General features: G+C 40.3%; 2 protein-coding genes across 12 annotated transcripts in view; one reads left to right on the top strand and one right to left on the bottom strand.

Annotated features, from left to right (window-relative positions):
- mapk10 (mitogen-activated protein kinase 10) overlaps positions 1–12,535 on the top strand; it is a 258,892-nt gene extending 246,357 nt beyond the window's left edge. For 6 of the 7 annotated variants that reach the window (XM_080191025.1, XM_080191032.1, XM_080191042.1 and 3 more), the window contains one exon: positions 7,195–12,535. In XM_080191025.1, coding sequence (XP_080047151.1) covers positions 7,195–7,334 — 140 coding nt within the window. In that variant the 3' untranslated portion in view covers positions 7,335–12,535. Of the gene's footprint in view, positions 1–7,189 lie in introns of all 7 variants that reach the window. The other variant, XM_080191060.1, reaches the window with a different exon arrangement.
- An 11,121-nt stretch (positions 12,536–23,656) lies between these two features.
- The window catches only part of arhgap24 (Rho GTPase activating protein 24), a 619,498-nt gene continuing 617,776 nt past the window's right edge, over positions 23,657–25,378 (bottom strand). For all 5 annotated transcript variants that reach the window (XM_080191101.1, XM_080191092.1, XM_080191083.1 and 2 more), the window contains one exon: positions 23,657–24,517. In XM_080191101.1, the coding sequence (XP_080047227.1) occupies positions 24,274–24,517 (244 nt within the window). In that variant the 3' untranslated portion in view covers positions 23,657–24,273. The remainder of the gene's footprint in view (positions 24,518–25,378) is intronic.

Genomic DNA, 25,378 nt, shown 5'->3' on the forward strand with positions numbered 1-25,378 from the left:
GGTTCAGGGAAATTTCATCATTTCTGTACTGCATCTGAGAACCAGTTGATGAATTAGTGGTCTTTTTTGTGTTACAATTCTGAGCATATCTGAACAGGTCACGCATGACATGTTACAATATAGGTAACATACAACATTGTTTTTTTTAGCGCCTTTTTTGACCTCCGAGCAACTCAAAACATTTTTCAGCCCAATAAATACCTTTGAAGTTTAGTTACTTTTGTAACGTAGGGAAACATAGCCACCAATGTGTACACAGACAAATATATGAATTAGGAGCGAAAGTAGGTCACTGAGCCCTTTGAGCCTGCTATACCAACACAGCAAGTGTTTTTTATTCATTCATGGGACATGGGGGTCGCTGACTAAATATATATTTCCAAATCAGGATGGTTAGAGACTGGACGGGAACTTGCAGGTATCGGTGTTTCAATGTATCCACTGCCCTTGTCCTTCCAGAAGGACGTGGTCATGGGTTTGGAAGGTGCCGTCTAAGGATCTTTGAAGAATTGCTGCAGTGCATTTTGTAGATAGTACACACTGCTGCTGCCGCTGGTGGAGGGAGTGGAGGTTTATAGATGTGGTGCCAGTCAAGATCACAAACAGCAACCAGAGAATCTGTTTTACTGATGTTTGTTGAGGATTAAATATTGGCCAGGTGAGCATGGAAAACTTCCCTATTCTTCTTCTTCAAATAGAGCCGTAGGAATTTTAGGTCCACCTGCGAAGGCAGATGGAGTTTCAGTTTCATTCCTCATCTGAAAGACTGCACCTCAGAGTGCAGCACTCCCTCAGTACGGCACTGAAGCGTAGGCTGGATTATGCACCCAAGTGTCTGAAATGGAACTCGAATGCGTGACTTTCTAACGCCGGAGATGGGAGTGTTATCACTGAGCCTCAGCTAGCATCTATTTAATCCATACAGCCAAATAGAAAACTTAGCAAACATTAATATAAACGATATTGAAAGCTTAGGATCGTGCTTCAAATAAATGTACCAACAGTTACAGAAAATGATGAAAAGGTTGGAAAAGCAGTTTAAGTTAAGAAAACAACTATTTTGATCAGTTTGGTACTCAGTCTATAAAATGGGTAATAGCAGATTTTTTTGAGCCGTCCCTGTGTTAATGGCAGGAAATAATCATGTACCGTTCTATCTTGGTACTTTCCAGATGTTGCATCAATACATGATTTTGGGATATTTTTCAGTCTGAATTGGACACAGTTTTGTGAAACTAAAGGTTGATGATCATTGATTTGGTATGGAGTGTATGAGGAGACCTCAGAGATTGGCTGGGGAGAGTGGGGGGCACAGATGAAACTTTTTGAACTTGCCTTTCAAAAGGTTTCTGAATCTAGACTGATTCTGACTCCTCTGAGGATCCATGATCCATGTGTCATGAAGAAATTAGCTTGACTCCATGAAGGTTACAGAGTTTAGGAGATGCCCATGTTACAATGGAGGTAACCAGGTCAGAGTCCAGAGTGTAGGCTCGCTAACCACACCGGCAAAAATTGCCAGTGCTAGAAATATGAGCAGAAATCTGGGAAGTGGGTCCTACCTGCCATTTTTAAAATGTGCTGGAATTGCCTGAGCTCCACAAAAAATCTGGCCCACAATATAATTTTCCTAGTATAATTTTATGTAGAGGATTATCATAGAATATGATGGGTTCGATTTTGGTCTTCCAGAGTGAGGCTAAATGGAGGTAAGTTGATTGAGAGCAATGTCTTCCCACAGGGTTTGGCAGAGTATCTTTATTATTTTCTGGTTCCCCTCATTTAGGAAATTAGACACAATTGTAGATTTTTAAGGGCCTTCAACAGCTTAAAAGGCAAGTTTTTTTTTGTGTGGCCAAAAAAAAGGGGAATAACATTTTGATGCTACAAGGCAAAGTTTTTAGACACAGCTGAGAGATGCTGGTAAAGGGAAATACTACTCCCCTTGGATGATGAGTTGGTGAACAAGACATCTGGCACATATGAATGTGGCCTGTTTCATCTCAGTCCCTGACGCAGTGCAGAGTGAAATGTTATGATCTTATCAAGACTGCCAGGTAAGACTCCCATTACATCTCTTGTTCTCTCTGTCAGATCCTACTTTGGTCTTCTCTAACGTTTTTCCCATGATTGTCCGTGGGTCAATAGGGAAGACTTGTTGTACTTCCTTCTTGCTTTTACCCTCAAAATATTCTGTGGCTCCCAGAACTGCTTTGCCCTCTTGGCCACGCATATTGCTTCTTTCTATCATTATTCACTCTGAACTGACTAATACACACAAGGGTTGAAAACCCATGCCCAAAGCACATATTTACCTTCTTCCAGTCTTCTTGCTCACAATAGGGACAGATTGGCAAACATTCTTCAACCCCTCTCCCCTCATGGAAGTGGGTGCCATTCACATAAGAAGTTGTCCATCCATCAACATTAGAGATAGCAGGGCTAAAGGCCTGTCACAGCAAGACTTATTGCTTTTATATATTAGCTGGTTTGCTTCATATCTGAGATGTCTTATTTATCTCAGAACAATGTGTAGATGATACCAGATCTTAATCAATAACATTTATTTATAGTACTTTTAAAATATCTCAGTACTCACATTGTTATTTGTGCACAGATGGACTCAGCTCAGGTCTTACTGGAACTTTGTCTGGTGTCAGTACTTAACTCTCTTGCTTCACTCTTACACTTAAGCAATCAAGTACAATCACATAGCTCAGACAACTGACTAACATAATCAAACTATTGGCATCTTTCTTCCCTCTTGTGTTTCTATGTTTTCAGTCACACTCTTGCCAAACTCCTGAAGCTCATAACTTGCTGTGGCATGGTGCTTTCCATTGAAACTACAATCTAACCATTGTTCCTCTCCCTTTATTTCTGAGCCAATCATGTTATGTCCAAATTAATATTCAAGCTTGTGCAGAATTATAATGGTTGCTTTTATTTCAGATTCTAGGAGCATCTTTGCAAAGAGGTACTTAATAATCAGCAATATGCACAGATCTGGAGCGTAATAGCTTATTACTTTTTATGTTCAACTAATAAAATGCAACTACAATGTTAATCAAATCAAAGGACTTGGATGCTAGTGCCAAACAGGATGCAAATGAATACCTAGCTCACAGTGCACCTTGCTGTTAATTTGCCCATGAACTCCACTAGAAACTGTGATGTGGAGATGCTGGCTTTGGACTGGGGTGAGCACAGTAAGAAGCCTCACAACATCAGGTTAAAGTTCAACAGGTTTATTTCGTAACATGAGCTTTCAGAGCACTGCCCTTTCATTAGGTGAGTCCACATGGTCACTCACCTGATGAAGGAGCAGTGCTCCGAAAGCTCGTACTACCAAATTAAACCATTTGGACTTTAACCTAGTTTTGTGAGACTTCTTACTTTTCACCAGAAATATCATCCTTTGTGAATTCGATAGTAAATCAGGATATTATGGATGCCAGAAATCTGAAACAAAAACAGAAAGTGCTAACAAATCAGCCAGCATCTGTGGAGGGAGCACTGACAAGTTAATATTTCAGGTGTAAACCCTTAAACAGAATTGACTTGCATTATGGATTCACTGAGCAAGTACAAAGGAGCAGAAGCAACCAAATAGCAAGGGTATGTCGACTGTTAGGCAGCTCATAGAATCACAGAATTCCTACAGTGCAGAAGGAGGCCATTCCGCTCAGTGAGTCTGCATCAACTCTCTGACAGTGCATCTTACCCAAGCTGTATCCCCATAACACCATGTATTTACCTTACTAATGCCCCTAACCTTGGGATACTAAGGAGCAATTTAACATGGCCAATCTATCTAACTTGTACAATTTTGTACTGTGGGAGGAAACCAGAGCACCCAGAGGAAACCCATGCAGACACGAGGTAGAATGTGCAAACTCCAAGCCTGGAATTAAGCTTGAATCCTTGGAGCTGTGAGACAGCAGTGCTACCTACTGTACCACCATGCTGCCCTCATGTCTTAGATTTACTGAAGAGGGCAGTGATATAGAAATCATTTCTATGGACTAGCAGTTGCTGAAGACAGTGGCACACAGAGAGATTCAAACACATGTTGCAAATTATGGTTCAGTCCTGTACCCACTTGTGTTCTCATCTGTCACCTCAACACTCTGCAGTGAACTACAGAATACATATTTATCTCAGTACCTGTTGCATGAGAGCCCACAGTCCCTATCCCCTGCTACAATTATAATTAGGACCATCTGTCAGGGATACTTATATTAGAGCAATACAGAATCTGGCTGTTCCTTCAACTCTGCCTGAGGCTGGCTAGATCAAATGAATTGAGGCTTTGTGCAGATCAATGATTTCCTAGAGTCTGCTCCCCTGTACCTCAGTAGGAATGCTGTGCTGTAAATTAAGGTCAATTGTATAGTGGGAGTGGTAAAGGAAGCAGTCTTTTTCGATGACAGCACCTGTATACCTTTGCAGCCCCCCCTCCCTGAATAAATTTCCCATTCTGATGTCAGCAAACTGGGCCAGATTGCCCGATCAGGGATCCAGTTATTGCAGTCTGAAGCTTCCCCTTTCAGGGCTGAACTCCTACAGATTGGAGGTCACTAACATTTTTGGAGCCCTGGAATGACCATGAAAACTTAATCCTCCAATGATGTTGGCACTAAGGATCATCTTAAAATGTGTAAAAGAACTTTGCACAGCCCAAAATTGTGCAGGCCTTGGTGCAAACCATTCAACCCAGAATGGTATTTGAGACTATTCCTTTAGGGGCAGGTGACTTTGCAATGTTTGGTGACATAAATAGCAACTTTGAATATGGTATTTGGCTTGTAGGTTGGAAAGAGTAAAACAGCTGTTGGGAATGATTGGGAAGCAGGGATCTTCAATGAGCTGCTGTCAGACAGATCTGGCTGGGGATAACTATTGAGACACATTCTGCTTCTTTATAATTTCCTAAGTCCTACAACATTCTCATTCATCATGCAGCAAGTCACCCTCCAATGGTAGCTCCATGCTGTTGCCCTCATTGCAGAGACACATGCAGCACATACTGAACAGAAGGGACTCCCCTTATGGACCACATTGGAGGAAGCCTCTTCTCTTTCCTCTCTCCTCACTCTGCCCTCTTTCCTCTGATTGATCCTACACAAATACCACAATATATTCTGTTGTTGCTATGCTTGAAGGACATTGCTTGGACACCATGAAGCAGTCTTGTATTACGTTACAAAGAAGTCCTTATTAACAATGCTGATCTATGTACATATTTACATTAGGTACACACTGTTACTTATCTCTAGATTGACCTTAGCTTTAGATCATGTGCCATCATCATGTAGGTGGCATTGTATGCAATCTTGTTAACCCTTTATGTTCCAGATCATTCTGTTATACTCTTCTCTCGTCGCTTTTCTCCTCCACCTAAATTTCTGTGTGGTGATCCCAGTAATCTTTTCTAGTTGACCCATAGATCTGACATGTAAAGTTCTGTTGCAGAGAGTGGTTTCCTAAGAGATGTCATCAACTAGCTGTGCAGCCAATAGCCCTCATCTCCAAGTAACCAGGCTTCCTCTTGCGGTGTAATGGACAAAGAATGGGAATCGATATTGCTATTCTTTTGCTGTCATTGTGTCAAAATCTTGGAGCTCCCTACCTAACATCACACCTCCCCTCTACCACAAAGACTGCAACAGTTCAAGAAGCTGGCACAATGGCACTTTAAGGGCAATTAGGGAAATAAATTCTTTGAGCCTGAATTTCCCACATTCCGTGGATTAAAAATAAAATTGCTTCCTTGACATTTCTAAATGCTTTAATAGCTCTCTTGAAAGATTAGAGCATAGCCTCCACTGTGCAGAAGGGACATTCCCATTACCTGTTAGAACAGCTCACAGAGGACAACCTGAAACTTTCAGATATCATGTAACGTTAGCCTAGACCTTAAGTTTTACATTTGAACTTGGCATTGGTGAGCATAAGGTATTTCACTCCAGGTATGATTCAAGTGACCCACTAAGAAGGTTTTATCAAACAAAGTTTATTTAAGAACAGTTAGAATCTAACAAAGAAAAAGCATAACTTTTACAAATTACTAGATTTAAACATGACATAGTATAACTCCTAACAGCTAGTTATCTCTGTTATTCCAATGTAAAGAAATATACCATAGACATGTACCTTTCTTTGGAATTAGCACAAAAACAAGTACGCTCACGTGATGTTCAGCTTTCTAACACTTCTGGACAGTGAACACGACAGCCATTTTCAGAAAAGGATATATCCTTCAAACAGTACAACTGCAGAGAAGTAAACTTAATATCAGGCAAATTCCAATACAGCAGTGCCTAAACAGGAAAAGACACTGTTGTTTCTCTCAGCTTCAGGCTGCTTCTGAAAATGCAACTAAAAACTGGAATGCTTTGTGAAAAGTGGCTGTGATCAACCACATGATAACCTGTCAATCACCCCCAAGGTCCACTTAGTAATCCTGGGGAGCATTAAAACCACAGAACGCTGCATTAGTTCAGATTAAAATCAACATGATATCAATTATACAGCTTTAGTAACAATAAAGGACATGGGCTACAGACAACATAGTGCTGACAAAACATCCCGCAAAGAAACATGATTAAAATACATTTCTTAAAAGTACATTACCATCATATATTGTACAGAAAATCAACAACTCTTGCATTTGCATCATGTTTGTTGGCTGGAATGTCACCAGTCACTGAAAAGTGAATTTTCAAATGTGTCAGCAGAAGGTCACCACACCAGAGGATTGATGGGGTTGATTAGCTTGCCAGGGTAACTGAGTGTGCCTATGCACAAGTGACGCAAAATATTCTTTGATGCGGTTTTGTCCCTTAAATCAGAAACAGCCACTCAGAAAAATACAAGTTTTGAAAGAATTGAACACCTTTATCTGTATCTTTCTCTTCTGGATAGTGGCCTAGACCAGCTGAAGAAGGAATTCTCACACTGCTACCCTATGGAATATGATTGGCCAATATTTGGTGTCAATATAAAGCTAAAACCATTTAGCATCATCACTAGTATGAAAACATGCTTTTGGCAGGAAATGCAACAGGAGCTCAATTTTTTTAAAAAGTGGGCTCTGTAGTGTGCACATCCTTTAATAAAGAGGAAAGAATGTAGTCCTTATGAAACTGTGTTCCCGGATTTTATGGCTCTACTGTTAATTTCTCAGCACAGGTGCAGCAGTGAATAGCAGCGAAAGCCTTCCTCCATCCTCATCAGTAAACGACATCTCATCTATGTCAACCGATCAGACCCTCGCGTCCGACACTGACAGCAGCCTGGAAACTTCAGCAGGACCGCTTTGTTGCAGGTGACTAACCGTCTGCCTGCGGAGCCCCTTCTTCTTTAGAAAATGATGCAAGGACTAAATACTCAGCGCACCTCTCTGGAAAAGAACTATTTAAAAAAGAACGTGGAAGTACTGATGCTAAAATATTATGTCAAAATGCTTTGCTTATACCTCATTCCAATGAAACTAACGCTCATTAAGAGTATTAGGCAGCATCATTTCACATGTAAATATGTGACTATAAATAAGCTCCCTTTGGCACTTGCTCTGGCAACGCAAGGCGAGCGGGAAAGATGCAGCATTATAGTTAAAACTAAATGCACTTTTGTCTCAAAGTTGCAATATGTGTCCCTTCTTCCACTTATGTATTTGCTGACTATAAACACCTTGTAGAAATATAATCCTATAAATGGCCATATACATATTACCTACCAAAAAACTCATGGAACCCATGTTCATGACAGTAACTATGAAAACGACAAACAATGCAATTCTATTAATCCTTTGAGCGTTGAATTTCATTGTAGTTTAAGACACATAATAAAAATTAATTTGTAAGTCTAATTAAAGGGACATCCAAAAACACAAACCATTTCTGACCATGCATAGACTATAAACTGTAATGTTCCTTTTTTTTGTTTAGAAACATTATGGCTTCCATGAACTGTTAAAGGGTTTATACCTTTTTTCTCTGGCCCAATTGGGCTGCAGTTTAAGTTTGCCAAATACATATAATTTACAAAAATCTTATCGTAGTTGACCAATTTTCATAAAACGTATCAATGTCTGTGGGCTGATGTTACGTTATAAATGGTAAGGTGGTGGCTATGTTCTGTTATACTTTGTCATTTATACAAACCTAAATTGAACATCCTTTTAATAAATTATGACAAGGCAACACATGCCATACAGTATGGCATGATTCTGTTCATTAGCTTTTGGATGTGACAATGTGATATTATCACTTAAAAAGAATTAAAATTGAGTAAGGCGAGCAAACTCAGTTAGATTTGCAATCTGACTTGAGAGATTCTGAAATTTCTGCTCATACATGCATTTGTATGCTATGTTTTAAGGTGGCAGGAACATCTGGCCAGTGAATTAAAAGACATGCACATATAAAGCAATCGCACATCTTGACATAATTGGCTGCACAGTCTTTAGTTGCACTTGCCTGTAGTTGTGCATGATCAAACTTCCAAATATATTACTTTAAAATGGAAGGAAAAATATACTTAGATATACTGTAGGCTATTATATGGTACATAATGTATGCAGCCAAGGACCTGAAAAGTTTGCTGTATTCTTAAACTCCTTTAATGCTGAACCTGCATGGACTCACAATATGCCTACTCTGCTCCCCAGCAAACATGGGGTGGAATTTTATGGACTCATTGCAGCAGGGGCAGAGCCAGAAAAGACAGCGAGTAGTTTGAAAGTCCATTGACTTCAGTGGGATCAGAAAAACTCCCACCACAGAGTTATTTTGAATTGCATTAACCAGAATCAAATTTATTAACTGCCCACTTGAAATTACAACAAAAATCTTAACTGGTGGGATGCAAAACATGAGAGACTAACATTCAAGACATGACTAATGCGAACTCTACTAAAAAAGAGCATTGGGGTTTAAAACCACAATGAATTCATCTTAAATCAGAAGGTTCAAATTTAGGTTCAGATCAGGACTGAAATGACAATATGAAATTGTGCAAGATTTGGTTGAGTTGCATATTTGTGAAGAAGTAATTTTTGGGAAAAATGATTGATTCTCAAAAGAAAATCAGAAAGATTGGTTGCATGACTCGGTATCTAAAGTCCTTGGAACATTTCAATAATTTATCACAGTGAAAGAGTGCTTTCAAAATAGCAGTTAGGATGTAGCAAAACTCTATTCGCTTTGAGATAAAAGTTATGGATAACTGAAACTGAAAAGTAAGCACACAACAGGACAGAAATGAATGTACTTGAGGGAATAACATGAATTCAGCGAAACAAATATTCTGATATGAAACATGGTAAGCATTCCTGTTCTCTGGCTTGTCGCAGTGAAACCGATTACTAAATGATCTGAAGCTGTTAGTGGCACGAATCCCTGTTGGCGGTGAGGACATGTCAGAAAAATTAAGCTGCTGAGCCTCATTGAAATATCCTTATTTTGTCAAATTTCATCTCAAATTTCCCAACTTGAATGAGACTCCGTCACCTGCAATGCACATGCACAATGCTCAAGTATTCCCATAGATTTCAAGCTTGGCCTATGAAGTAGGTTTACAGGGAAGATAATGTCATACAGTTGTCAGGAATAATATTTGTTTTCTTCTGTGTTTTTAGGTAAATTTTGTTCCATGCTTTAGTTGATTTTACGAGGTTGCCAGTCCACACTTTGAATTGTTTACTCTGCTAATCCTTTCCATCCTATTATTTCACATTTCTGCAGCCATTTAAGTAACAATAACCAAGTGGTCAAACTGGGAATTTATTGGAAATGTTATTGGATTTCATTATTCAGGTAAGGGAGATGATTAGGACTAGGAATGTAATATACCAGGATTATAAACTCCACAGGAAAGATAGGGAAAATGATAGCAGGGAAGTAGCCTTTGTGATTAAGAATGTGACCACTTTGATAATAAGGGAGGATATAATGAGAGGCAATTGAAATGGATAGAATTAAGAAATTGAAAAGAACTTATGACTGGAATGAGATTTAGTTATTTTCCCAAAGTAACAGCTGTGGGGTGGTAGATTGTATACATGCTAAGTGGTTTTAATGGAAGATTTTATCTATATGAACTTGAATAAGCAAACTAACTCATGTCAGAAAGGCAGTGAACTTCTTGAGTGTGCCCTAGATAATTTTGTGCAGCAATTTGCCCTAGAGCCAAAAAGAAGGGGTGGGCATGCCAAGTTAGATTTTGTAACAGATAATGTGTCAGATTTAATCAACAACCTAATGGCATGTGAATGTTTATCGAACAACTATCATAATATTCAAAGCCGTGTTTGCAAAGGAGAAATGCAAAGCAACTACAAAGATTACAAATTCGGTAAGGCTGACTTCAATGGGATGGGACAAAGACTGTTGACAGTTAACTGGGCAATTCTGTCAATTGGTAAAATGACAAGATCAGTAGGATGTGTCTTAAAAAGGTGTCTTGGCTAAGGTCCTGCACTTGATGGAAGTCAATGAGCTTGTACTGAGGCTTCATTTGAAGCAACTTTTTAAAATGCCATCTCAGCCTTTTGGCTAAGATGGAGCTCACATCAGGCACTGGAGGGGGTGTGATGCCTGCTCCTATCAGCTTGGATTTGGTTGATTGAGTTCAAGACGGGAAATGCACAGCCTGTCTTGTCAGCTTGGATCTGTAATGTCTCTCTTGTAGGGACTTTAATTGGACTTTGATTGGATTTTGATTGGATATAACAAAAAAAAGTGACACAGAACCAGTTTATACCCCTAAGGAGTAAAAGCTCTACTTGTCAAAATAAATAATCATGGGCAACTGAAGAGGTAAAGTACAGCATAAAACGAAAAGAAAAATCATACAAAAATGGAAAAAAAATCAGAAATCTTAGCAGCTGGAAAAGTTACAAAACAGCAAAGGGTGTTAAAGATAAAAGCTGCAAAAATAGAGTACTAAAAGAAACATGCAAACAATGTAAAAATCAAGGCCAAAAACTTATTTTAAATAATTTCATTTGGAAAAAAAGTGTAGTCAGAAGTAATGTGAGTTTTTTGTAAACTGATAATGGTGCTATTTTCAACGAAATGAAGGAGATGGCAGATATGCTGAATAATTACATTGCACTAATGTTTACAGCAGAGCAAGAGGTTAGAATGCTAGATATCCCAAGGAAATGAATCTAGATCAGGGAGTCAATTAAATTAACATAAGCAAAATAAAAGTAATGAAGAAAATAAGGGCACTAAAGAATGAAAAATCATCAAGACCCAGATAATATACATCAGAGTTTTAAAGGAAGTGGGTGAGAACATTGTAAATGGCCTAGTTATAATCTTCCAACATTCTCTTAACTTGGGAAGTGTTCCGTTAGATTAGAATATGATGCAGTTGCTGCAATTTTAGAAAGGTATGAGAGAGAAATAAAGACAGTTAGAGTTAGCCTAACATCGGTTATTGAGAAATTACAAGTGTCTGTAAAAAAGGAAAGATTAATTGAACACCTTGAATATTTTCAGCTGATCACAGAGAGTCAGCACAGATTTGTAGAGGGTAGGCCATGCTCACATACCTGGCTGGACTCTTTGAAGATGGAGTAGAAGCCATGCTTCAGGGGAGATGATGACATAGTGAAAATGTCTTAACACCAACAATCCAGAGGTCCAGGCTGATGCTTTGTGGCCACAAATTCAAATCCCTGTATGCAAGTGGTGGAATTTAAATTCTATGAATAAAATGTGGAATTGAAGGCTCCTCTCAGTAAGGGGGGTGGCCATGGAACCAGCATTGATTGTTTTAAAAATCCATCTAGTTCACTAATATATTTTAGTGAAGGAAATCTGCCATCCTTACCTGGTTGGGCCTACATGTGACTCCAGAACTACAGCAATGCGACTGACTCTTAACTGCCCTCTGAAATGGCCTAGCAAGCCACTTGCTTCAAGGGCAACTAGGGATTGCCCAATAAATGCTGGCCTTGCTAGTGACACAGACATCCCATTAACAAATAAATTAAAAAATATACACAAAGCCCAGGTTAGAACACAGTATATATTTCCTTGTATGATACTTGGACTCCAAGGGTTAAACTTTGGGCAATTACACAATTACATTCCCTGGAATTTCCAAGATTAAGGGCTGATTTTATCAGTTTTTAAGATATTGTAAAAAAACAGAGTGGATAGAGAGAAACTACTTCCACTGGTTGGACAGAGATTTGGGGTCTCTTCTTAATGCACTTCCTGGAACCATCAGATGCCACCCCCAACCTCCACTCATATCCACAGGTTGTCATTTCCTTTTGACGTCTCAAACTAACCCCTGCCTCCCCACTCTCCTTGTCCCCTTTTCTGGGGTTTGCCAACTGGGCATTCAGCAAGACCCCCATACATTTACTAAATCCTGATCCAATGATAGAGAGCTACCAGTTTCTAATTGGCCGGCAGCTCTCAGAGGCATGGCTTCCTGTTCCTAAGAGATTAAAATTCCCCTCCAGCCTATTAATGAACAATTGGCTGTTAAATGGCTGGGGGGGGGGGGGGGGCAGCAGTCAGCATTCCCTTGGCAGGGTCCCTCCTGACTTTTTAAGAAGGTGATGTGGAAGACTCTGGAACCATGTAAAAATTCAGCCAATCAAGTTAGCTTGTGGATCACCATGATCTCATTCAATGATGGAAGAGTTTTGAGGCTCTAAAATGGCTTAGTCCTGTTCCTATGTTCCTCACATATATTCACAGGGTTCAACAAATTGGAGACAAGAGCACCATAGGGGTTTTCTAAATCCTTTACCACCGTGTGTTTAGAAAATTTGTTTCAGCTTAGCTGGACATTTCCTAAAATTCACTGCCTGTGACATAGAGAGGAGTTACAACAGAACTGACGTATCCAAATAATCAACATGTGCAACAGGAGCATGTTTTCCCAGAATAGGGAAGCTGATCACAGATTAAGACTTTTATTCCTGTCAATCTACCAAGGATTCCCTAATATGTCAGGCAGTCAGCAGTGCACAACTAAATTGGGCATGGCAGGTTTGCAAACATTTACCTGGAAGTAGCTTTTTCTATGTAGAATCCCCTCAGTGCCCACATTATGGAAAGAGAAGTAATACTGAATGGCTGACTCTTAGGAGAGGAGAACTATTCTTCTTCTGCCCTGATGGCAGTGAGAAATCCCCATCCACTCATCAGCCAAGGAGTACTGAAAACTGGGACCCCCATCTCTGTTTTTCACATTCTAACATGCAGTCTGTGTGGTTTTGGCACAATGAGCCACATACGTGAATAGTAATGGTATATACACTGGTTGAAATTGTATCTCAGAAATGCTGCTTTGTATTAAGGATGATGAGCCCCACAAGAAATATGTGCAAGTGACTCACATTTGACTTGGCCCTGACACTAATCCCTCCTTTCTTATAATTAATATAAGGGATGTGGTTAGCTCCAAATAGCAATCATTATTTTCTGACACACAAAGACAGATCTTCTACTCAGAGCAAGTAAGACCATTTAGATTTCAGAATTTTTAAAAGTAAAACATTAGTTAAATCTGCTTTACAACATCTGTGTCTTGAAATGTTATTCAAGCATCTAGACATTTTTGCTGATATTTTTCAAAATTATGGTGAAGATTAAATGTTTCTCCTTCCTACCAGCTTCAAGTATCATTGTCTGTGTCAAAGAGTCTGTGTCTTCTGGTCCATTTGGAATCAATTGTTCACTTTTGGGTTATAGTATAAATTGCATAGTTAGAGTAAAGAGTTACAGGCAGGCTTAGTTTTTAATTTTTTTAAAAAAACAGGATTTGCTGGCATGGTAGAAATTAGGAAATATAGTTTAAGGTCCAGAAGACATACATCTTAAGCCATCAACATTCCTCAACCCGTTCCACAAAACTTGCATTGTTCAAGAATTTAAAATGCAAGTTGTTGTAATTGTATTGACAAGATCATGAAGTGTCCTATATTTTACAGCAGCAGAGGTTTTTGTCATTAAATACTTTATTAAATAACTTCCTCAGTCCCACGGCCCTCTGAGTACTCTGCATTCCTCGAATTCTGGTCACTTTCATACGCTAGGTTTAATTAGCTCCATAATGCTTTCAGTGTTTAACCCCAAAGTTCTGGAATTGCTTTCTTAAACCTCTCAGCATTTATGGAGTATCTTAAATGATATCTCCTTGACCAAGCATTTGGTCTCCCGCTCCAATGTCTCTTTCTTGGGCTCAGCACCAATTTTTAGTTTGTCTGATTACATTCTTGTGAGACATTTTACAACAGTAAACACACCATATAAGTGTGAATTGTAGTTATCGAATGTTCAAATCATGTAAGTTATTCAATTTTTCACTATGTTTGGTCTAACTTTTTTGCTGTTAGCAATCTGATGCCTGTTATCAACCCTTTAACTGTTTACCAGACTGGGAAACACCCTTAATTCTCCCCATGGAGAGCTTCCACCATTCAGCACTCAACACTACCCAGCTCCTGATACATTAAATGTTATTATTCCAAGCTGCACAGTCTCTTCTACATCCAGTATTGGTAAAAGCTGAACACTACGATTACTGGAGCCAAAATTGGGCCAATTAGTTTGATCATTGCTGCAGTTATATCAAGGCAACCCAGAATCCAACGAAGTGTAGCTGTCCCCTTCAACCAGTCTGTTTACGGTATTGGAAATGAGATGTGTTTGGGAACAGTCTTCTAACTGACTGCTCTACTAGTGGCAGTGTAGCAGAATAAGCCTGCTCATGGCCTAACATGGAAACCCTGTTCTAAATTGAGGCCATTCATATCATTGAAGTGGGCTGCAAGTTATTACCAAGCATTCATTTTAGAGGTGTTCATCCAGATTTCCCATGTAAGGTAGAATAGCTGACAACCACCACGAGAGGCGCCCTCAGGCTCATGTCAGGCTGACAAACACATGGCCAAATAAGGCTGCAGCTAAAACATGGAACAGAATCCAGACGAGAACATGTTCCATCCAGTTTTCTGACCTCTGATCTAGGAATTCACTAGCACTCTGCTTGAAAAGCAATTGAAAATTTGAGGGCTAAAAACATGGAAGCCAATTTGCTCACAGTAAGTTCCCACAAAGAGGAGTGGAATAAATGACCAGATCATTTATTTTAGTTGATGGCTGAGGAATTTTAATTCATATTGTTATCATTATTGGTCATGTTTGTACGTGGCACATTGACAATGTGCCATACATGGAGTATCAATAAAGCACAGAGCAGGCCAGACATACAAACTATTATAAAATAGTTGGTGTACTTTTACAACATTCCTAGCCCTATAATCATCTCTTTGGGATGGTGAATACACATTGCCACACATAATCAGGTATAACATCTATATAGATAAGGAGCCCCTGTCCTGTTCCAATATTGACTGCATCTGGACTGAGAAAGACCCAGCAGCCAAACAGCATTTTAAAACATTGACCTGTTTCCTAAATGGAGCAAACTTCATGCAATACCTAGCTGCACTAGGTGCATTAGTGGTATTCGGGACAGTTCAATTTGTCTGAAATATCTGAATAGTAGACTGAAAACTAGAATGGAAAGATATTTTTAGCAATTATACTAAAAGATTTCCGTCTGGTTTACCTTCTTAACACTCTGAATTTGGCTGCAAAAATAGATGTGCAAAGTTAATAGGTAAAATGAGGGATACAATTAACGATTATTGCATTATTTGAAAAGATGGTTGATACCCAATTCTATCCCAAAGTGAATCTGAATTTCAGAATTCTACGTCCAAGCAATTTCAGCAGCAAAGGTGGCTGAATTAGTCAGCCCAGTGTCCCTATACAAAAACATGCTTGCAAAGCACAAGGTAGTAAAAGGCTAAGAGGCTTTATTGCTATATTTTGTAGCAGAACATAGCTAACCACTAAGCTGAATCCACTCTAAGTCTGCATGTTCTTACTAATGGCTTATCTTCTAAAATCAATGGCATGACAGGATATAAATTAATGATTCCTTTCTGATTTCCTGCAGAGATGTTTGCAAATGGTTCACAGCAGGAAGTTTCTCCCAGACTGTCTGGGTGACACGATTCCATTTATGGAAGGCTATTTTCAAACTTTATGGTTACAAAGTTAAAAGTTCAGAATTAACAAAAACACGGCATCAGTGCACGTGTTCTCCCTGAGGCTTTTGTCCTTCAGACTTCTAACAAAGATGCCTCCTATAAAGCTGATAGCATGAAGTCTATCCAAGAGTATACAGATTGCTTCTCTTACTGAAAGTGTGTGTGAAGCACTATCTGCTTGTACTAACAGTGGGAGGGGCTGCTATAAAGTTTCCTGGAGCTGTCAGTCGATCATCAATCATTTTTATAATGGTCATCTTCAACAGAATATCCTTCTCTTCCCCTCCTGGATTTGTATTTTTTTTCTTTTTGGAAAGGGGAGGGGGTGGTGGGATGCGTGTGCGATCAATTGAAAGGGAGCACTCCTGCATTTTGAATAGTCGAATCACGCAATATTAACGTCAAACTGCTTTCGGGTTTATTCAGAGTGTTACTGAGTCTCACCTCAAACGGACAAAGGGTGTTTTGGGGAGTTGGGAAAGAGGGAGTGGCAATGTCGTTTTGCCCTGGACAAAACATCCCCCTGGTTGAACTGAGATGTCCATAATCTGATGGGGACAGGGAAAAAAACTATCAAGAACTGAAATTTAAATAAAATACCCTTCAACACCAGATATTGCCTTTCTGAGAATGGTAGGATTACTCAATTAACGGACAGTGAGAAAAGGAGTCAGTTAGTGGTCCAATTTTGGCAGTGAACAATTAGCATTTTGATGGCTCCAGATTGCAGTGTGTGTGAAGAGTAATAACTGGGTGTAACAGGTCTGTTGGGACAGCTTGTTGAGGGGTTTTCAAAAACATGTTTTGTTCGGGGAAGAGGATTTTGTATGAAACAAAGTTTAAAAACAATATTTTAATGAACTCAATACCATTTGTCAGTCTAACTGAGAATGTGTTCATAACATCCAGGTATTTTCACTTAATGGCGGTGCAATAAGATTTCTTTCTGAGACCGCACCATTATGAGGTCAGCTGCGATCACAACTGGAATCTGATGTGACAACTTTGTGTCAAGTTTGATTTTAAACAAACTCTGGTGGTTGCTTTTATTTTGTACTGTTTGTGATCAATTTTGTTAGGATGTAAGAATGAGATTTGTGTCCGAACTCTACAGCAGTGCTGAGGAAGATTGTTCCTCAAGGTCTGGCTCCAGGATCGAACTCGAATTTTCAAATCAAAACTGGAAGGGAAATAAAGCACTCAAACTTTTAAAGCTACTGTGTATGTAGAAAATATATGTATGTGATTAAAGAAAAATAAAATACGCCTTTAAAATGGGAAATCATGTTCCTTTGTTGCATAAACGTTTGTTGGTTTAGTGAACTTGGTCTGGGCATAAGGCCCTAGCAAATGGAATTTAATGTGGGGAATTGTGAGGTGAAGAACTTTGGTAGGAGGAATCAAAAGTCAGATTAGATTATGATCTAAATAAAAAGAGACCGCAGGTAAGTGAAGCACAGAGGGATCGAAGGGTTCTAGTGCACGAATCACCAGAAGCTAGCAGGCAGTTCCAACAAGTAGGTGAGAAGGCAAATTACATTTTGGCCTTTATTGCAAAGGGGTTGGAGGTTAAAAATAGGTAGGTTTGTTACAATTGTACAGGGTGTTGGTGAGCCCTTACCTGGAATACAGCACACAGTTCTGGTCCCCTTACCAAAAAAAAAGGATATAATATGGGGGCAGTCCAAAGGAAATTCACCAATTTGCTAATTCCTGGGTTGAGAGGCTTGTTCCATCTAGAGAGACTAAATAGTCTGGGTCTATGCACCTTGGATTCGAGTGCAGGGTGACCCTATTAAAACATATAAGACCTCAAGGGGGGCTTGACAGGGTAGACAATGAGATGTTCTCTCTAGTGGGACAGTCTCAAAGAAGGAAACATAGCTACAAGGTAAAGAACTGGTCACTTAATACTGAGGTGCGTAGAAATTTCATCTCGCAGAGAGTGGTGAATTCTCTGCCCCCAAAGGGTGGTGGAGGTTGGATCATTAGAAGTATTTAAAGTGGAGGTGATAAATATTTGATAGATCGTGGAATAAAGAGCAATGGGGAAATGGCACAGAAAAGGAATTGAGGCTGACATAGATCAGCCTTGATCATATTGAATGGTGGAGCAGACTTGAAGAACCTGGTAGCCTGCTCCTGCTTCTATTTCTTGTGTTGTGTACCAGGAAGATCCAAGACTGAACCTATCCCAACAAATTGAAAGCGAAGAATACAAGACTTGAAGCGGGAGGGGGCATTAGGGTCTCCAGAATGTGCACCAGTTCTCTTTGTAAGGTGAGCAAAATTTTCCAATAATGTGTTGCAGCAAGCCAGGATCTGAACGTGGGCCCTCAAATGATCCATTTGCATTATTTGTCCAGTGAATATGCCTTATGACCACCAATTATCCACCTACTACCAAGAGGCTTGGAGCCTACAGCCTTGGAGCCATTGTTGCTATGATGCTGGTATTATAAGAAATGGTGACTTTACTCCATTAAAGTTCCTGGCAGAATTTTATTGCAAGGCTGAGGTCTAACTTATCTGCGCCATCACCTCAGTCAGACAGTGTTCACTGGAAGGAGCCATGATTATCAGCCGCAAATTGTTTAGAATCTTGTGTTAAACCCTGACTTGAAACCAGATACAAAAGCCTCAATTTTAACTCAGGCCCCAGAGTATGTTGGACATCAATGTTCCCCTTAACTTTTGTTTCCTGTGTACAGTTGGCTTGTTGCATTGTATAGTCCCTTTAAGGTAGACCCACATTTTGATACATGACCTTGGACTTTTCTATCTTTTTCCTGATGGAAGAAGGTGGAAGAGAGAATGGCCGAGCTGCGTGGGGTCCTTGATTATGCTGGCTGCTTTTCTGAGGCAGTGGGAAGGGTAGACAGAGTCAATGGATGGGAGGCTGGTTTGTGTGATGGACTAGGCTTTGTTCATGACCCTTTGTAACTTTTTTGCAGTCTTGAGCAGAGCAGGAGCCAGACCAAGCTTTGATGCAACCAGAGAGAATGCTTTCTGCGTTGCATCTGTAACAGCTTCTTCTCTGTTGCCAGAGTTTTGAATGGATCTACCTCATTAAATTGATCTTTCACTGTATCCTAGGTATGTCTGTAACACTATATTCTGTACCCTCTCCTTTCCCTCTTTTCATAGAGGATGCTTTGTCTATATAGCGTGCAAGAAACAATACTTTTCACTGTATGAAAAGGCATGTGACAATTAAAAAAAAAATCAAATCACAAACATATGTATATCTAAAAGGGAACATTGCACGTGTGAGATCAATTTATTCCCTATTCAGCACAGTCCCAACTGCTGGAAAACTACACTCGTGGGGCTTTGAGAGATGTTTGATGGCTGCATTGCTTGAGGCCATTTTAACCCTGAAATGCAAATCAAAGCTAACACTGCGTGTGTCTCGTGAGATGTGGGCTCAGGATGGAAATTATGTCATCTAACACCACCGTTTGAATATTCCTAAGGCTGTGTTATGGCAAAGGCCTGACACTTCCTAAAACCTGAAAGTACAAGTGACAACAGGTGAGAGGGCACTAAAAATGCTGCCTCTATTGTACACCATGCCCCCCAGCACCCCTGTCCTCACCCACACACACACTATTCTCATCAAGAGCAGAGACTTAAAATCAGGCCTCGATTTTTTTATAGAAGACTGAATCACAGAATTAGTTATGGCAAAGAAAGAGCCCATTTGGTCAATTGTATCTGCACTGGCTCTCCAAATAAGCATCACGGCTTAGTACCATTCCCCTGCCTTTTCCCCATAGCCCTGCATAATCTTTCTACTCAAGTAATCATCTAATGCCGTCTTGAATGCCACAATTATACCTGCCTCCCCACCGCACTTCCAGGCAGAGTATTCCGGACCTGAATCACGCATCTGAAGAAGTTTTTACTCACATCACGTTTTAATGAGTACAGTAGTTGCTACTGCCCGGTTCAGCTGTAAACAGCACCACCCTTTCTATTTCAGTGTGAAAACTCAACATATAATGGGAGTACTCAAAATCAGGAGATGCAGCTCAGGAACATCACAGCCTGATGGCCGAAGGCTGCATGTTGTTGGTGGGGGAATGGTGTGATGGGCAGGTGGTATATATTGACACCGTGCTTTGGCAAGCTTGGGTTATCATGCGGGAGTCAGAGGTGGGGAGTGGGATCGTTTCAGAAGGATTGAGGATGGTGCTGGGGATCGGGAGCTGGGCGTTCACAGGGTCTGGTCCAGCGGGAGAGGACAGGACGAGATGGATACTCACCCTTGCTGCCCAAACGAGGGCGTTCATTTTCTTGCAGCACTGGACGCCGCTCCTTTGTGTCAGTGTATAGGTGCTGCAGCCACTACATCCTAGGCTGCTGTCCTGGCCCCTGGGTCATCTGGATTTTGGGGGAGTGAGATGGCCTTCCTCTCCGCCACAGTATCCAGCAGCTATCCTTACTCTCCCTACACTCACTCGGCTGCCATCCTCCTGGCATAACTGAACGTGTGATCATCATTAGTGTTTAAATGAAGCTTCCTCTTGTTAATGGCACACAGCTGTGGCCACTCGGGCTGAGTCCTGCACCGAGAGCCTCCATAACAGCGTCTCCCACATGAAGGCTTTTTCAGCGTACTAACTGTTGGAAGATTATGATGCTAAACACACCAGAGAGGCTGACGCGGATCACTCTGGTTTTCTCGGAGTTAGGACGCTTAGAAATGTTGGGGGAAAATTTCGCCGTGTGTCTGGAGCATCAGGGGATGTTAGGCTCCTCACTAAGCTGTAAGTTTGTAGGCCACAGACTGAGCAGAAAATCTTTCACTTTTCCTCTGCTTGCTTTCATTTGCTACAGAGAAAAAACATAACCTTTTGATATACTGCCCCCAGGTTTCCACTTCTAAGTCAAACAATTCAAACTTTTCAATTAAAGACATCTTTAAGTGGCACATGTACCTTGCTTTTTGATAGTTTCAATGCTGAACTCTCCTCCCTCTCTCACGCACACAGCAATTCCTGAAATCTAACGAAAGGTTTTCCTTATTGCCAGTACAGAACTGAACACGTAAGTACTGTCCACTCCTCCCTGGTTCCACCTGGATATCCTCCCCGATCCAGATTGTGCCAATATTTTAATTGTACCCAATTGGCTTGATGTTCTGCGCTGCCTCGCCATAAGGTCCGATCACGTGGCCGTCAGGGATCGATTCCCATCTCACTTAGCAGGACCGCGCTACCACAGGTAGAGACCTTTCCCCTTAATAGAGTGGTCAATAACCAGGGGGCTTTGTAAGAAGCAGGAGAATTAGAATGGATTTGACCGAAACCTTTTTCACCCAGAGAGTAGTGGGAACCTGGAGTTCCGCCTGAAACGTGGTGGAAACGGGAATTCTCAGAGCATTTGAGATGTATTTAGATGAAACACCAAAGCACACAAAACCATGTACCAAGTGCTGGAAAATGGGATTAAAATAGATAGGAGTTTGGTGGTCGGCACAGACATGATAAACTGGAGGGCCAATTTCTGTGCTGTAAAACTCTACCTGTCACTCTAAAGACTGCATGTAGAATTTCAGCTGTTAAACAAGACTTTCTGCCCTTCCTAAATCTCGCATCTCCTGCACGCAGTTCAGGTGATGCAAAGCTCCCAACATCAGAGCCACCTCCACTGTGTGACTGGGTTCGGATGGCTGCTTCCTTCCCATGCTAGAATCCCGACATCTTCTGGACCTTCTATTGGGTGCCATGACCTTACCAATAAATTCAGCCCATGTCCTTTGGAAGGGTGAAGCAGCTTAATTCACATCTCCTTTGATAGTTTCTTATGAGCTTTGATCAAAGTTATATTTAATTAACATCAATCCACTCTAGGATTCATAAAAGCATGCATAATATCCACTTGCATAATCTACCACGGGTTCAAAACTTAGTGAAGGATTTGTTGAAAATTAATCTTACAGTTTTGGATTGCTAGTGTTACTTAGTAACACCATAAATGTGAAATCTGCTTTTCAAAGGAATTAAAGAATGTCAAGGCACAGCAGAAAAGAGTAAAACTTTGTTAGGCTATCAGGTAAAAGAGCGAAAGAACAAAGAAAAGTACAGCACAGGAACAGGCCCTCCAGCTGTCAAGCCTGTGCCAATCATGATCCCCTGATTAAACTAAAACAAACCTTCTGCCCTTACTCGGGCTGTATCCCACTATTCCCTCCCTATTCATGTACGCATCCAGATGCCTCTTAAATGTTGCTAATGTGCCTGCTTCTGTCACCTCCTCTGGCAGTGCATTCTAGGCACACACCACTCTCTGCATGAAAAACTTCCTCTGCACATCTCCCTTAAACTTTCTCCCTCTCACCTTGAACTGGTAAAGAGCAAAGAAAAGTAAATCAATTGGTGCATAAACAGAGGAGTTGATGCCATGCTTATAGAAGCATTATATAGACACTGAAATGATCCATTGTGGCAGGCAGCACATTCTGCATCAGAAGTGAACATAAGAAATAGGAGCAGGAGTAGGCCATCTAGCCCTTCGAGCCTGCCCCGCCATTCAACAAGTGTACTGACTAAATCTTGAAAAGGTTGTAGACATTCAGGGTTCATGACTGTAATGAATATTAGGCCTTTAGCACATGAACAAGGATTTCAGGGCCCCTTCCTAAAATGGGGTCCTTGAATGCAGCCTGCACAAGAACTGCTTTGTTCAAAATGACCAAGTCATTCCCTGAAGGCTTCTCCCAAACAAGTTGAAAGAAAATTAGCTGAATGCAGAGACATGAGGAGTTAGAGTGTTTCTTCTGGTTCCACATTAGTCCCAAAGTCCATTTCCAACTCCTGGTCAACAGCTGCTTTCCAATTCCTTCCCCACATCTCTCCCTGAGCATACCTGCTGGCCACTTCCATGGGCATCTTATATCTACCTGTCTACTGAGCACCGATAAAGAATCATCCTGACTCGAAACATTGGCTCTCTCTCCACAGATACTGTCAGACCTGCAATTTTCTGTTTTTGTTTCAGTATCCACAACAACTTGTTTTTATCTCCAGTGAGCTGCCTGGGAACGTGCAGCAATAAATACTTGAAGAAGAAAAATATTAAAGGATATAGAAAAAAAAAATGGGATTTTGATCATAAAATCCAACCTGGAGCTTGCACAGATTGATCAGCCAATGTCCTCCTGTGCAGAGATTTCTATGATTTTATTTGACTTTAATTTGTAGTCCAGCCTCTTGAACCTTGCGTCTTGATTTTGATGTGATGGATATACAACCCTCATGCATTACAAATTGGGGCTTATGTTGAATCGAGGCAGGAGGAACCCTTTAAAATGAATGTTTTGCCAGAAATAAAATACTATTTATCGAAACATTCTGCACTCAAGCTAAATTGTTGGTAAAATCAGTGCTTGAGAAAATGGCTTTCCTGCAAAATTTCCCCATTTCCATGTATTGGCATTAACAATAAATACAACCTGTGTATACAGAAAGATTGGATGTGGGGCTTGAAATCTTGTTTGGCTCTGACACGTTAAATTACATACTGGAAAAAAGCAAGACACTTACAAAAAGGTTTAGGTAATTCATTTGTTATACTTTTTTTATAAAATATGTACACTTTTTTGGTCATGAACAAGTAAAATGGCACATGAAGCATCGGCACGCTAGTCAATATTTTAACTTTATATATCCCGTCGCCCATTTCATAACTTTTAAATTCTTCAGTATTCTCTTGTCCCCAGCGAGAAAGGGGGAGTGACAATAAAGAATTACAAAACAGGCCAACTGTACCACAATGCTAAAAAATAGCTTGTTAAGTGCAAGTTAAAAAGCCTTGATAAAAAGCTAGATTGCAACACAATAATATTAACTTTAGCAGTTTAAATACGAGGCTTTCATTAAACGTTTCCTTTTTTCAGTTTGACATACATTTGTTGATGGGTGCCATTGATTTTGTTTTCATTTAAGCTATATACACAACCAGCTGTAACACTTAACAGTAATATAATTACATGGAGCTTATAGGTTAGAATAAGATGGTAAGTATACAATTAAAATACTGGCAAGTACAGTTGAAATGTACGTTTTCCTTCTAAGTTTTGAATTTCAATGAGTGCTATCGCCAGTCAGGTGACCAGTCACCTGGCTTTTCTCCCCCCACCCCCATCCATTGTCCTGATCTCTCGATCTTCACTGTATCCAGATGGTATTACTTCTATCTGGTCTTCGTGTCTCCACAGTCAGATCACCAAACGTCGAGAAAAATTGCTCCATCTCTTTTTGCAACATTTCATTGCGTTTCTCAGCATCCTCCCGTGCACGCTCTGTGTTCCTCATCTTTATCTCCACCATGGTATATTTCTTCCTTTCCTGGTCAAGTTCCTCATGAAGTGTCATTACCTCAGACTCTAGCTCAATGTTTCTCTGTTCCAAACTGCAACAAGAATGACAGGGAAATGATCAAATACTCATGCTCATTTTGATAGATGCAACTATTAGATTGAAAGTTGACCACATTCCTCTTGCAAAGACTCAAGTTTATCAATGTTATTTAAACAAGATATTTCTGTTTACACCAAAATGACATACATGATGGATAGATAGGATAATGGCAGCAAACTATACGAGAAGGAGTTAGAATTCATCTTTCTGCCTGGGTGTGAATCTTGTTATAAAGCCACGCTTTATAAAAATGACATTATGAAATGATTAACTAGAAACCATGGAATTGTTTTCTAAGAAAAGGCTAATGCCACATTTCAGTGACTTCAAACTGCAATTCCTGAGATGGCTAAAAGTTTGCATCATTGTACACAATACTATCTATTAAGGTGGAGCCAACCTGTGTAGAAAACACAAGCAGAGACAATAACCTTGAAGAAGTGTCAATGAGATCATCCTAATTCTTTCACAGAACACCCCAGACATCACCTGACTTGGCATTATAAGTAATCACCTCAGACAATGAACTTGATCTGATCTACCCCTAATCTAATCAAACTGAAACCACCTGCCTGGAATACACCATTCATGACTATATTTGGGTCACAGGTCAGCTAACTCTTTTCATTTTTAAGAAACTGTTTGCTGCAGACCAGAGGCAGAAGCAGAAAAGACCCCTGTGTGGGCCTCACTTCCTCTCACTCTCTACCTTTCAAGCTTGAACCTGTCTACTGTTTGACTATCCAAGTGCCAAGAGATTTTAAAGAACTCAACACAGCAGGGTCCACCTGTAACTTTAACGTCCTCAGAAAAAACACCAAGCTCAGCCTGGGTCTACCCAAGCCATCAACTT

The sequence above is a fragment of the Carcharhinus amblyrhynchos genome, chromosome 1 (genome assembly GCF_965287045.1).
Source record: "Carcharhinus amblyrhynchos chromosome 1, sCarAmb.v2.hapA, whole genome shotgun sequence".
Lineage (NCBI taxonomy): Eukaryota > Metazoa > Chordata > Chondrichthyes > Carcharhiniformes > Carcharhinidae > Carcharhinus > Carcharhinus amblyrhynchos.